General features: G+C 38.5%; 1 protein-coding gene across 1 annotated transcript in view; it reads left to right on the top strand.

Annotated features, from left to right (window-relative positions):
- The first annotated feature begins 12,942 nt into the window (after nt 1-12,942).
- The window catches only part of LOC149048510 (uncharacterized), an 11,417-nt gene continuing 8,578 nt past the window's right edge, over nt 12,943-15,781 (top strand). The window contains exons 1-2 of the mRNA XM_089198784.1: nt 12,943-13,075; nt 14,349-14,404. Of these exons, the coding sequence (XP_089054910.1) occupies nt 14,387-14,404 (18 nt within the window). The 5' untranslated portion in view covers nt 12,943-13,075; nt 14,349-14,386. The remainder of the gene's footprint in view (nt 13,076-14,348; nt 14,405-15,781) is intronic.

Here is a 15,781-nt window from a genome sequence, read left to right as displayed (position 1 = left end):
AAATTTTTTCGGCTTGATGGGTTCTTACTATTTTGTATAATTATGGGGCTCTGCGAGCTCCGCTATTATAGTTATACAATTAACGTGAAAGTTCAGAGATTCCCTGGTCTTACTTTTTTTTTCAATTTGCTTTTTGTGAAGCCAAAGTTAACAAGGATTGATTGGCAGGACACATTGTTCGCGGCATTAAAGAACCATGTGACAAGCAACTTAATACCACATCATAGCAAACTGTTCATTCGATTTGTTGAAATACTATACGAGACAACTTTAGGAACATGTTAAGAAAGTTTTCAGGCTCAAATCGCGTAGAAAAAGGAACGTTTTGCCTAAGCCCCAAAATTAGACCCCCAGAATTAGGGGAGTGACTACATCACGGGCGACGAGCGGAGAAAGAAGAAAACACCAAAATAAGAGTGGTCAGCGGGGAAACAACTTTAATACTTCATATAGTGATAGATCAGTTGTATTTGCAGAAAACAATAGTGTTGTAAAGTCGAAATATTAACAGTATACTTCGCTAACTAAAATTTTAATCAATGTTTCAAAAGTGTTGATTGTGCGTACATCTTTTACTGCTGTAAGAAACAATGGACGCATCGGAAAAGGCATCGGTGGCATTCGGAAAAACATCAAGAACAGTTAAATTTACGTTTTGTAACTTGCAGAAAACAATTGTGTTGTAAAGCCAAAATGTTACCGAGTTATACTTTCGCTACTTAAAAAGTTAAGTAACTTTCCAAACGCTTTGAATGCAACAATATTTTTACTACTATATTAACCAACGGAGGCATCGGGAAAGGCATCGGTGACACCGGGAAAGGCATCAAGAAGAATGATGTTTACAATATGTAACTTGTTGTATGACGAAAGAAAGTACCTTGACTTGTTTAAGGCGTTAATCACAGTAGGCTTGCTTTTCACTTGAATTTTGCAATCTCGACTTTCGATTCCGGAAAAATTAAAAGCTAAGCAACTCTACAAAAATTTGTTTGTATCCACAGCCGAAGATAAAAAATTTCAAATTTCCATCGGCTGTACGTAGTTCTTTTATTGTTTGTCATATATATTCAATCGCCCCATTTCACGTGAAAAAAGTCTAAATGCATTCTACAAAATATGATTTCCTTTCTATCTAAAATTACTTCCCCGCCACCTTCCGTTACCTTTCTTAACTTGGTCGGCCGCATACAGCTAATCGAGATCCGACTGTACAGGCATAACTTGCCGGAAATTGGGGTAAGATTGGGCCATTATATCTCTTAAGCAAGCACGATGACCTATCTTTTTCATTGCAGCGAGGCTCGCTGTAAAAAAATCTCTTATTGTCTCAGATTTTACATGTTTTGGGTTCACCCTCGGATGAATTCAGCTTCAAGTTAAACATGCTGTATGGAGGTTCGTTTCCCGAGGAAATGCAGTCCCCAAAACATGATTGTTGTTTTGTTTACGCCCTCGTGCGACCAGCTGGTTCTTGGTCATTTGTGAAAAGACTGTCTGATATTATGGATTTGACAAAATTGGAAGAAAGAGGAAACAGTCTCAAGAAAATGGACATCACTGCCGCTTTGCAGCACATAAAACATGTGATACAACCAGATATGGCTCTACTCCATTTTTTTTGTTTAAAAGGAATAACAACTTACAGGTCAGATCACTTACTGAGGGGTTTTTTAGGTTTCAATTTTGGTTTTAATGACTAACTCCGTGACTTTTGCGTCATTTTGCGAGTTCTCGTAAATTTTTTATTCACATGGTTTGCACGGACCAACGTAGTTTGCGCCAATTGAGTCGTTTTTTTCGCTATCAAACGTTAAATCCTTGACGTTTGTAGATCTTACGCACTGCTCTATGCCCCTATCATAGGGCACACTTTGATTCTTTGATATTGCAAAAGTGGTCAATAAATAGATCTCTTTAAGAATAGCACGCATGATTTTCTTTCATTGTGTATATACAAATTGGCCTTGATGGCCTCGCATTTGAATGAAAACTTCATTGCTTATAGAAATATTGTGTAGAATAGAAAGGAAACCTTACATGAATTAAAGAGAATGATAACTTAACTAGTTTCCGCCATACAATAAAGAGATCTCTTATCTTTAATACTGACAGAGGCTTTTCGTTTTCCTATCCACAGGGCGCTCTTTGATGCATTGGATATTCCATTAGTAGGTGGATCAGTGGAATCACGATATCTTTCCATGGACAAACTAATTACGCACGGTGTTTTGGTCTCTTACGGCGATGTTTAATGCCCTGATGGATTTATTTGCCACAAAGGTACAAGCGACACTCTTGTAAGGGAAAACGAAATTTGTAGACCCCCTTTTTGAGCTCCTTCTCAAGCTTCTGTGCTCTGCTATTTCTTTCAAGTGAAAAATAAAGCATGTGGTTAGCGAAAAAAAGTTCACAATACTGAGTAGTTTAAGGTGTTGAAAATAGACTTATAGAAAAGAGAACAGTTTCAAATTGGACCCGACTCGTAACTTACCAAGTCTTTCCTCTCTTGATAGCACCACTCCAAATTAAAAAAGTAATTGCATCAATTTGTATCAATTTTACACCGTTTTCCCATGAAACTACGAGGCTTTGTTGACGCTAGTAACTCACCATCGACTAAAAAAAAAATGATTTGTAATTTAAATCGGATTGACTTAGAGATTTCTTTTGTCACAGGTGACCCTCTAGAGTCTGAACACATTACGTATCCATGTGTTGTTAAAGCGAGTAAAGGAGAAGACACCAAAGCGGTGTGATTAGTGAAAGACTCCAAGGTGCTCAACGCAGCTATTGAGCATGCGTTATCGTATTCAGATCATGTTATCATTGAAAGGTAGGCATTACTGTCAAGTAAGTGTAGAAGTCGAGGAAGCGTGTACAAGTGAACATGGCTGAATTGTTTAAAAGAAACGAAGGGTCACTCTAAAGTTCTGGCGGGATACCAAGACAACAAGATAACAGGAGGCTGCAAAACCTATTAGTGCACTAAGCAGGCCTTAGAACGTTTAAACAAGCTATTTCAGGAATGCAGACTCGTTGGGCTTTCCTAACGTACTAGATTACTTTATCATAATAATTCGACCCCTCCTTTGTATTCATTGGAGTGGGGCCACACACCTTGTTAGAGACTATGTGTAATTTTGCAGCCTTCGAACGTTTTTCAATTAAAAAAGTTAATCCTATTCAACGATTTACTACTTCGTTTCTTCTCATTTTTTTTCGGCAGTTACATAGAGGGACGGGAAATTCGCTGCGCTGTTGTTGAATCAGCAGCAAATGGAGAATTAAAAGCTTTGTCGTGCATCGAGTATAAAGTACGAGAAAATGACATTCGAAGAACTGAAGACAAGCTCAGCTGCAATGAAAAAGGATTACCTGTTGGTAAGTACTGGAGATATGTGTCCTTAATTCCATCAACAGCACCGATATTAACATATGTGCTACGAAGCCACATTTTGAGGGCACATTTTCAAGTTAATTGGATTCCTAGCTCAGAAATATTTTTTGATCCCAAATAGAGGTTTTGCATGCGTCACGTGATCCCACAGCAACCGTACCTATGCCGCCGTCATACATACCAGGTAATAACGACATGGCGGCTGTTGAAGGTGATCGCGTGCAATCTTTGCGAGGTTTTTGCGATTTACTCAGTGCCTAGAATAATAATAACAAAACAAGCTGCGAGAGGTTTAAATGTTATGCAGGAATAGATCCCTACTCTGTAAGTGCCAACTTTTTCCCTTGATCTCTTTTTCCCTGGAGCTAATGTCCTTGTTAATTTCTGCCGTTCCTATAACTTGTCAATACTGATCAACACGCCAACACGAGTTACAGAGACTTCGAAATCAATTCTAGATGTTATCCTTGCATCGGACACAAGACAAGTTCAAACGGCTACGGTTATGGAAAGCTCGATTAGCGACCATGACTTGGTTTATGTCACCTTAAAATTGAAGAAAGCGCGCGCCAAACCCGTCTATATTACAACCAGAAGTTTTAAACACTACAGTCCTTTTGATTTTAGCAACGACGTATCACTGGCACCGTGGTCCATAGTTGATGTTTTCGACGATGTCGAGGACAAACTTTATGCACTTGATTCGCTATTTACTGAGATACTCGACCGCCATGCCCCAGTTAAAACCTTCAAAGCACGCTGTAAACCAAATCCATGCGTAACAGACAACATCCGGGGATTGATGAAGACCAGGGATGATTGGCGTAAGAAAGCAAAGAAAACAAATGATCCGCTATCTTGGACTGCCTACAGATATTTCAGACAGGAAGTAAAGAGGGAAATCAGAATTGCTGAACAGGAATTTGTGGCCCAACAAATCCAGAGGAATCCAAATAACACCAATAATATCTGGAAAGCAATTCGCCAGTGCATCCCCTGCAAATCTACATCTCAGCGAACATACAGTAAGAGCGACAAAGCTGTTGCAGACGAATTTAATCAGTTTTTCGTATCTGTTGGTCAGAGCACTGTTGACAAAATTACGTCCCTGGCTAATGAATGCAACCTAACACTAAATCAGAATTATTTTGTACCGAGACAATACGCTCTCTCTGACCAGTTCACACTGAGTACCATTGATTATAAACAAATAGAACGTATAATAGCAGCGATGCCTTCAAACAAGGCCCCAGGGATAGACAAAATCCCGATTCGTGTCATCAAGGATTGTCTTAATCCAATTGTTCACCCAATAACGTCTATTGTTAATGCATCCTTTCAAAACTGTGTTTTTCCATCAAAATGGAAGACAGCTGTGGTTACACCAATCCCAAAAGAGGGCGACCAGGAACAGGCAAACAATAATAGACCTATCTCACTTACACCAGTCTTATCAAAGGTTTGCGAAAGGGTAGTACATAATCAGCTCACCTCGTATCTGCAATCGAATGACACCCTATCAAAGAGCCAAAGCGGTAACAAGAGATGGCATTCGTGTGAAACGTCTGTGATTGAAACAACTGACACAATTCTTAACGCGATTGACAAAAAGAAGTTAACGGCAGTTGTTCTATTAGATATGAGCAAAGCTTTCGATAGCGTCAATCACGACACGTTAATTTTAAAATTGCAAGATGTCGGAATTTCCAGAGACGCTCTCCAATGGTTTCGTAGTTACCTAAGCAACAGGACACAAGTAGTACGAATCCATTCAACGCTATCTGAGCCCTTGTCCGTGACCAACGGCGTCCCTCAAGGAAGTATCTTAGGCCCACTACTATTTAACATATATACGAACGATCTTCCATCGATCCCACAGAAATGCAGCACTCAGAGTTATGTAGATGATACGAAACTCATCACTTCCTTCGAACTTAAAGACAACCTAGATGCAATTGCTGATTTGGAAGACGACTTGTTTAAAATAGGAGAATGGTGTTCCAACAACCAATTGTTACTTAACCCTGGCAAAACCAAGCTGATGATATTTGGCAGCAGGCAGATGCGTGCAAAATTGCAATTTCGCTCCCTTTCCATTATGGGTGAGGACATCGTCCCCGCAGACACCGCCAAAGACCTTGGTGTGATTTTGGATTCTAATTTAACTTACGATGAACACATAATTAAGACCGCTTCCTTGTGCATGTCCCGCCTCGGCCAAATAAACCGTGTCAAGCATGTTTTCGACAAGCGTACACTTTTGATGATTATTAATTCCTTAGTTTTCAGCAGGTTATTTTATTGTTCCAATGTTTGGTCAAATACCTCAAAATGTAATGTTGACAAGTTACAGGCGGTGCAGAACTTCGCATGCCGCATTGTTAGCGGTGCGCGTAAATTTGACCACGTTACACCAATTCGCAAGGAACTAAATTGGCTTTCAGTTCAAAGCCAGCTTTACTACCGGAACGCTACTACGGCCTTCAGATGCATGACTGGTCAGGCTCCAGATTACCTCTCATCAAAATTCATAAAGCGAGCCGAGGTTAGTCGACGTAGCACCAGAAATTCGCAGCTTTTGCAAATTCCATTCTTTAGAACAGCTAGCGGTCAGAGAACATTTTTCTATAGAACTGTAAACTTATGGAACTCTTTGGATAATTCCTTAAAACTGTGCAACTTCGTTAAGGTTTTTAAAAAACGTTTAAGGACCAAATTACTCACAGAGTTGTAATTTTATATATTTATATGCTTTCATTTTTCTTTTAGAACATTCAGATTTTAAAACATCTTTAATTGTAAATAGGATTTTTAATTGTAATAGGATTATTTTTATAACATTGTCTTTGAAAAGCCCCCTTGGGGAAAGTCAATAAAGTATGTTGTTGTTGTTGTTGATCAATGGATAAATGGTCAGAGGTCGAGTTTCCTGATATGGTAAACTACTTTCACTTTTCAACATGTAAGTTGGTAAAGAACACTTCAATGGCCTACAAATGTCTTCAGTCCTACCAAAACTTCGTTGCTGATGGTGTGAGAAGTGTCTTTGTGGGAAAAGTGACCCCAAATTGTAAATGCCTTGCAAGATGATGGCAGCAAAAAATGTAATCTACAAAATTCGGCTTCGTCTCGACTCAAACTAAGGCTTTCAAAGAGCTGCATTTCCAGAAACTTGTTATTCCTTTTAAGTTTTTCAACTACTCTTTGTCTTGCATAGAAAGATATGTTTGAATTTCAGTAGATACGGTCGTCATATTACTTTTTAAACAGATGAGCCTCGATACGTCAACATTCCTGTTTTTCCTCTCCCCTTTTCCTTAATTCCTACGCTCTGACTTTCCGTTTGTTGGAAAAGTTCTCGCACAACTTTTCGTTTCTTGTTCTGCCTTTCTTCTGCTTGCTTTTTTCGTTCAAGTGAGGACTGCGAACTTGGCTTTAGGACAGAACTTGGGGGAATATTTTAGAGGCAGGCTACATATTTATCTCTCTTTTAGATTGAGCAATCCTCTGAGACTTCTCGATTACTATTGTCTCGCGTTTAAATTGCTGCTTATCATTGAAAACGCAGCCAATAGTCATCAAGTTTCTTCGATAACACTCATGATACTTTTTCAGGGGAAAAGTTTTCAACCAGACTGCATTAACAATTTGCTTGTTTCTATGTTTTTTTTATTCTAGGCGAATCTCCAGAAACTAAAACTTGGTTCCTTGATCCCAGAAAAGAGGAGAAGCTGATACATCGTATTCAACAACAAAGTTGCCGAGCTTTTCGAGAGTTAGGTTTACAAGATTTTGGTGTATTGGACTTCCGAGTAGACGTTGAAGGAAATCCATTCTTCCTAGAATGCAACTTATGCTGTTCTTTTGGTCCACGGAGCGTTGTCAATATAGTCGCCAAGGATTCGGGTTTTACAGATGAAAGTTTGTTTGACTTGATGGTGGAGAACACTTTGCTGCGCAAGTGCAAACAAGAGAATAACAATGTTAATCTGTGATAAAGTCAACGAAATGACGACACTGACAAAATGTAAGGAAGCGTTTTGATACAAAATAAATTATTCGGTTTTCTCTTTAGAATTGTCTTTAGTTTCCAAGAAAGGGAATTTATCTTACAAGAATGCGTCGTCTTCGACAGTGTAAGCTTATTTAGAGAAAGAGGTGAATAAAAGAACGGAAATTTGGACTTAGTTATTAGCCTTGGACTTTATTAAATCGAAATTTCAGAAAAATCGCTATTATTCGTTTTATTAGTAGATTAAATGAAAATGCCAGGGAGCTCGAAGAAAACTGACAGCTACGCAGGCTAGTAAAATTATAATTTTCTAAATATGTTTCAGCCGTGACAAAATCATTTGTCACTTCCTTTGCAATTAATTACCGCTCTTCTTTGTTATGTTACCTGAAAACTGTATTTCTCCCGGCCGATCAGGATAACAAGTCTTATTACGCAAATATCATTAATTACATAATCAATCACATTTTGACTCAGTATTTGTCCGCTAATAAAATGATCTTGAATATTGAATTAACAACTTTTTCCCTAAGAAAGTGCTCTAAAACTTCAAGAAGAATGGTCATGATACGTAAGGGAATCATTTCGAAAGTGAGGTCTTTTTCACCCATGAAGTCATCGGCCTTAGTGATGATAAAATATACAGTGTTATGGAGAAAGAGAAATACTCTTGCACTTAAGCGTGAAGTCCTAATTCGCGTCTAGTGTTCGAGCCAAAACAGCCAGTTATCTAGTTCATGACGTCACTTTTATCATCGGCCAACATAAGTCATTTGTACGCCTTGACCTTTCGGCAAAAAAGGGACCGCAAACAAAATATTATATAACTTTAGGGCCCCAGTACCTCACTGTTTGTGTCGTCAGTGAAACCCTTATACCCACTTTCCACGTACGTGTTTTAACTTGCGGTGACTCTGTCTCAGTGGCGTGATCTTGTCCGTTCGCGTAACACTACCAAGTAGGAAAGGAAGATATGAGAAATAGACTCTTGACATACGATGCGCTTATGCAGTTAGTGTAATATGATTATTTGATAAAGGTAAAGTTTATTTTGGATCATGGATATACATGAAAAAATTACTCAATTCTGATTGGTTAAGATAAATGTAGTTTTCAGGTAATTCAGTGCAGAAGAGGGTTAATTCAGTGCAAGAAGTAACAAACCAGACTGAACAATTCCTTGAACTGTTTAGCCGGACTTTGAACTTTTTTGCACCTTGAGGTGTAAAAATATTATTGTATATTATTGTTTTGATCGCACACGGTTGTTTTGACCGAACGCACAATGTCACGTGCCGAGTTTAAATAAACTACTTTTGCACTTGATGCGCGTGCTTTGCTTCTGCATAATTTTGATAAGTTATTAACGTATCTCGTATTTTTTCATGTATATTATTGATATGTAATCATATGATTTCGAGTGCAACTCGGAATAAATAAACACTTGTTAATTATTTCAAAGACCACAAATTTCACTCGCCCAACGGGCTCGTGCAATTTTGTTAGTCTCCGAAAAAATTTACTCCTTATTTATTCCAAATTGCACTCGAAATCATGTAATGACCTTTACTAATAGTTGTTACAAGAAACCTTGTCTCCTTATAATTCTTTCTTTCTATGGTCCTCATTGATAAAGTAAAGGACATTTTTTTATTTTCAAGATATTTTTCCTCATAAAAAAGAAAGTTCTTCACACATAGCAGGTGATATTCAATGTTGACTCACATGGTTTATTTTTATTTCATTGTTTTCTCACAAACTCATCCTTACATTTGTTTTGTTTACAAACTCAGTATGTAACATTATTTATTAATTGGCCTTATTTAAAACAATCACCTTGACCATGACATTATGTTCTTATTATCAAAAGGCATTATAACATAGCTAGTAAAGTTGTCTAATCAAATTCAATTGCGCGAGCGTGCTTCATTTAACAAATAGAGAAGCCTTGACTGTGCTCTGTTCTGTTATAAAGCACGCAGGTAGCGGCTAGAGCACGAAAGAAGTGTAGGGAGAAACACGAGACGTAGTCTTCCCACTTCTTCCCACTTCTTCTTCACTTCTTCTTCTTGCTCGTGATGACAGCGCGGCAAAACTAGGCTGCAGTGACTAATGTGACTTTCCACTCAACGTATCGGAAAGGATATCAGAGCAAGCTCTCATTTTTTCGCTTGAAGGGCGGCCGATGTAGTTTCTGAGGCTTGCTTTACCGTGATGACCGGAGATCGCCACGATGAGCGAGCCGCGGTGAACTTCAGCATGATCATATTCGCTCATACACTGTCATGATTATTATGAATTTTAACAATTATGCCAGCTTGGTTATATTTTTCATCATTTCTGTTTTGTTCTGTTTTGTTTTTGAACACTGAACTTTATATACTATACGAGTGTTAGCTGTGTTTGATTTTTATTACCGTACGTAAGCTTGCAATCTAACTGAGCGTGAAAATCTTTAAAACTCGGAATGTTTATTTTGTTTTTCCTTTTGGATTTTCGTATCTGCTCACGTTTTAATAACGTGAATTACGGCGCCTGGTATGATTACAAACCTTTGTTTGATTCTTCTGTTGCTACTTGCCGGCTCGCTTCAGTTCCGAAATTTCACTTCCAATTATCGGAAAAAAGCTAAAAAGAAGTCCCGGAAAAGCTCGAACATAGTACAATTGGCAGATGGCGTGACAGCTTTAGCTCAACTCTATGCTTTATACTCTCATAGAGCACGCTCTTTCAACCAATAAAAAGCGCGCGTTATATCCGAACTTTAATATAAATTCCTATTGTGCACGACTGACTCTGGAAAGCTGGTTTACTAACTTAGAACAGACGCCTCTCAACAGATGTCAACAATTACCAGCACCTTACAAACGACTCATTAACGACGTGAACAAACCGACAAACAGATCGACTAACAACAGACGGATCAAAACCGACCAATGACTGTTAACAAACTCTATACGAGTCTTCCAGCCAATCACATCACGGCTAAACAGACCAATCACGTTCAACAAACCAGACTTTATAACATCATCGACTGACAACTACTCTTTTTTTACGTGTGTTGTTACAGCTTTTCTCAGGGCCGGAAATCCTTGTAGAACACCGCAGTTTATATGATAAATATAGTTATCAATAGCAGTGCCAAGTATTTACAGTAACAACAGGTAAGTGCAGTCGAACCTGTATAAAGCGGCACCGTATTAAGCAGTCACCCTGTTATCACCGTCCCGAATTTTTTTACTCCCCTTAATTACAGTCATTTCCATCTCTATTCAGCAGTCGTGGTCACCTTTGATTGAGTTCCAACGGCCTGTATGCGCTTCTTCCACCTGTACTGAACAGTCACTTAAAGCGTGGGTGACCGCTTCGTGCAACTTTAACCGTAGATACATGCAAGTAAAATATGATACAGCGTATTAAAAATCATTACCCGCAGATCGAGGTAAAAAAAGTCTGCGTTGAACTTGAAATACAAGTATTTTATGGAAGAGATAAATACCGAAAACGGAGGTATTAATCCATATACATCCCGAGAGCCTTAGGGCCGAGGGATGTCTATGGATTAATAACGACGTTGTTAACGACGATTGTCGACGTCGATTTGTTGACGATTGTCTGACTTATTCCATGATATTATTTATGAGGGATCTTTATATAACGATCCTTTCTTCAAGGGGCCAAACACCGGCTAATTAGTACGGTCACACTTTCGTCGGATTAAAGCAGATACAATGAAAGCAACCTGATTTGTGCGTTCCTCACAGGACTATGAAAAGTTGTTGCGAATTCCTCCGTGATAAGCGCTAGACTTTTTTGTACTTTGACATTTTGTCGAGTCCACAAGGGACTTAGCAATGCAATTTCTTTGTTTTTTGTTCTAGTGTTTGATATTTTGTTTTTGCTCTTCTTTACTATTTTTTGTGCGAATGAGTAGGAATGTTTTCCAACGACTCATTTCTCTGTTTTTGTGCTGTCATTATGGACAGCATGTATAGCGACGAGGAACTTTTTCTTACTCAAAATAGTTTTTGGGAAGAAACATCACAACATAATTTTAGTGTTGATTCTGTTTTGGACGGCCTAGTAGCGAGTGATGAGCCTGCTCCACGAAATTCGTGTGCGGAAGAATTAAAGAAAGTAGTGACTGAGGAAAGCATCAAGGATGGACGGACGGACCCATCGAATTGACCAGAAGCAGTAAGGAAGAGAAGAGGGATTTATAGAGTTAAATCCCTGAAACGAGGGATTTATACACATCGGCAGAAATATTGGACAAGATGGCGGCCGCGCTTGCGCATTTCGTCCATAATGGCGTCCAAATAATATAAGAAACTGTATGGAAATTTGTAAAATTTCTAAAATATAACAATCAGGAGCTCGTGGTCCCGTCTGCTCTCGATCGAGCCATATTCAGTACTGATTCTGCTATTCATCAAACCTCACAAGGACTCGATAAATAAAAACAACTTACTTCCCGAGCCAGTTCTTTTGTAATTGATCATTGACCTAAGTCGCCATACAGTTCTTCAAAATCCGTCGTTCTCCATCCCAAAAACTCGCCTATTACAGGAAAGTGCATCAATAAAGTCAACTGCTCTCGATCGAATTGACTGCTACAGAGTTCGAAGCGTCCAAATATCCTGTAAAATTGCCATTTCCTCCCATCAAAAAAGTTCCCAACGCGCCAGAATATCCCTTATTTTCCATGTTGAGTAAGTGACGAGACGCCATGTTGAAAACTATGACTGAAATAGTTAAACACGAGCAACGCTGATCTTCGAATCGTCCGCCATATTTGTTTATGTTCTTGCAGGGAAATTAGCGGCAACTTCGATTAATTGTAAGGTGAGAATTTACTACTCTCTAGCCTAGATACAAAATGCAAAACCAATGAGTGCCATGGCCAAGTATTTTTGCATACAAGTCGCTAGAATAGTTAACTACTCTTATCATTAATTTGAACAAATTTGGTCGATAACCGCTAGACTATTAGCGGCAACTTCGATTAATTGTGAGGTGAGAATTTACTACTCTCTAGCCTAGATACAAAATGCAAAACCAATGAGTGCCATGGCCAAGTATTTTTGCATACAAGTCGCTAGAGTAGTACCGATGCCAGAATTAATCTGGCATCGGTACACGTTGCAGGTCTATTATTAAAACTGAAACATGACATGTCATGGTGCTCGAGGCAAAAGTTTCTTGGCAGACCAGAGTAGTTAACTACTTTTATCATTAATTTGAACAAATTTGGTCGATAACCGCTAGACTATTAGCGGCAACTTCGATTAATTGTAAGGTGAGAATTTACTACTCTCTAGCCTAGATACAAAATGCAAAACCAATGAGTGCCATGGCCAAGCATTTTTGCATAGAAGTCGCTAGAGTAGTACCGATACCAGAATTAATCTGGCATCGGTACACGTTGCAGGTCTATTATTAAAACTGAAACATGACATGTCATGGTGCTCGAGGCAAAAGTTTCTTGGCAGACGAAATCTCAATATTTTTTGTTACCTGGGGGAAATATGTAATTTTCAATGTCCTAATGGGTTACTTATAAAAGAATACGTGACACTACTTTCTGCAAGGATACGACATCCAACTGTTGGATTAATCTTGAGAGGCATCGAGCCAGTGGAACAGCTACACGCCGAAACGTGGTAAGTGAATATTTTTTATTATTAAGGAATTAGATATTTCACAGAGTTTGCAGGCTCTGGATGTCAAACCTCGATGACGTTATAAATTTCGACGGTCGAACTACTCGTTGCATAGACCTGGATAGGAAAGGAGAATATGACATTGCTGTTCTCTGTTCTCGGTCCTGAGTTGCAAGGGAAAGCATTTCTTTTTTTTCCTAACTCAGACAGTTTTTAAGGGATGCCTTCAATCAGTCCTCATGTGTTTCAATCGTTGATTTATTCGCTCTTTGGGCTTATTCGTAAGGTATCAAGACAAACACTTGCAGAGAAATCTCCCTCTGCCGGTTTCGACACACTCTGGCAATTAAAGAGTTTTAAACAAGCTTTCTATCTTGCACCTTCAAAACAAAAAACCAAACATGTATTCGTTTTTGGTAATTATAACAATTGAAAGATGTAAGATTTTTCCAGTTTCCCAACTTTGACGCAATTGTTATCGCTCGCCCAGTTGATGAGATCATTGTTATGGATATGCGTTGCAGTATATGAGTAATTTTGTGGACAATCTGGATAAGACGATTCTTAGAGGGTGTCGTTTGCGATAGAGATTCCTTGCTCAGCCACTTTCTTTGATATTAGCAGGGAAGTCATCAATTTATAATTAAAGAAAGCGACAAAACTTTCAAGTCTGTAAGACGTTTCGACAGAAACTTCTGTCATCTTCAGTTAATTACTGTACAAAGCGTTGAAAGTTGAATTATATAGTAAGTAGAACAATGCTAATTAAGATGAATAGTGACAACAAGAAAAGAGGTAAAGCATGAAAATGTGAGAATTAAAAAGATAGTTTTAGATTTACATGGTATAATTGTTGATTCAAGGATGGTTGTTCTCTTTGAATGTGAATAGCCTCTTTTATTTTGAGTTGAAAACTGGTATAGGCGTGATCTAAAACATGGAAGTTATCCGCTGAACACAAAGCACGACAATATGCAGAATATTGCAGAGACTTGAAAATGAGAGAGGCCCTGTCACTGACTAAGTGCTCTGTAACACGTGTGGAAAAAAATTTCTTGGTTTACTGATCGTCGCAGTGAAAGAAGTATCGCAATTAAATAACACCCCTCAGTTCTGCAAGCAACTTAGCCCTAATGACCGCGCATCTTAGGGACTGGATCGGAGAAGGTTGTTACACTAAAAAGGGCATTCCCGGGAACCACGCTACAAGGGTGCAAACCTGGGCTATTTACGTGATGTAATTAATTCACTCAGATAATTTGTACTTTGGCAGACGGTACGTCCACACAACACTCTAATCGAAAGCAAGGGATGAAGAAAACAGTAAAGGTAAATGCTGTATATATATATATATATATATATATATATATAAAGTGTAAAATTTGACTTACGTAAAACAGTGCTCAATACATAGGAGTAGAGCGATGTACATATATATTGTGGGAGGAAAAAGACAAATAAACTACAAGTTCATCCCTACAGGCCTGTTTCGTGGTTGCCCACTCATCACGGGATTTCTACAGACCTGTTTCGTGGTTGCCCACTCATCAGGAGATTTTTCAAATCCCCCGATGAGTGGGCAACCACGAAACAGGTCTGTAGGGATGAACTTGTAGTTTATTTGTCTTTTTCCTCCCACAATATATATATATATATATATATAGGAAGTCTGTAAGTCGATTTTCGCGTGGAACAGTGCTCAATACGTTGAAGCAGAGCAGAATAAATATTATGAGAGGAAAAAAGGACGTAACTACATTTCCCGACAAGCCTGTTTCGTGAATCGAAGCGATTCACGAAACAGGCTTGTCGGGAAATGTAGTTACGTCCTTTTTTCCTCTCATAATATATATATATATATATATATATATATATATATATATATATATATATATATAAATGAATGTGGGGGTAGAGTTTACCTTGGCATAAAGTGCTCAGTGCTGTGGTAGCAGAGCTAAGTATACATAAGTTAAAGAATTTTATAATAAAGTTCGGATATAACGCGCTGTGTCATTGGTTGAAAGAGCATGCTCTATGAGAGTTTATAATAAAGTTCGGACATAACGCGCGCTGTCATTGGTTGAAAGAGCGTGCTCTATGAGAGTATAGAGCATAGAACTGAGCTAAAGCTGTCACGCCATCTGCCAATCGTACTATGTTCGACCTTTTCCGGGACTTCTTTTTAGCTTTTTCCCGATAATTGAAAGTGAAATTTCGGAACTGAAGCGAGACGGCAAGTAGCAACAGAAGAATCAAACAAAGGTTTGTAAACATACCAGGCGCCGTAATTTACGTTATTAAAACGTGAGCAGATACGAAAATCCTCAAAGGAAAAACAAAATAAACATTCCGAGTTTTAAAGATTTTCATGCCCAGTTAGATTGCAAGCTTACGTACGGTAATAAAAATCAAACACGGCTAACACTCGTATAGTATATAAAGTTCAGTGTTCAAAAACAAAACAGAACAAAACAGAAATGATGAAAAATATAACCAAACTGGCATAATTATTAAAATTCATACTAATCATGACGGTGTCTGAGCGAATATGATCATGCCAAAGTTCATCGCGGCTCGCTCATCATGGCGATCTCCGGTCATCACAGTAAAGCAAGCCTCAGAAATTACATCGGCCGCCCTTCGAGTGAAAAAATAAGAGCTTGCTCTGATATCCTTTCCGATTCGTTGAGTGGAAAGTCTGGC

The sequence above is a fragment of the Pocillopora damicornis genome, chromosome 3 (assembly GCF_964200805.1).
Source record: "Pocillopora damicornis chromosome 3, jaPocDami1.2, whole genome shotgun sequence".
Taxonomy (NCBI): domain Eukaryota; kingdom Metazoa; phylum Cnidaria; class Anthozoa; order Scleractinia; family Pocilloporidae; genus Pocillopora; species Pocillopora damicornis.
The sequence above is the reverse complement of the archived record's forward strand: the minus strand, read 5'-3'. Positions and strand labels throughout refer to the sequence as shown.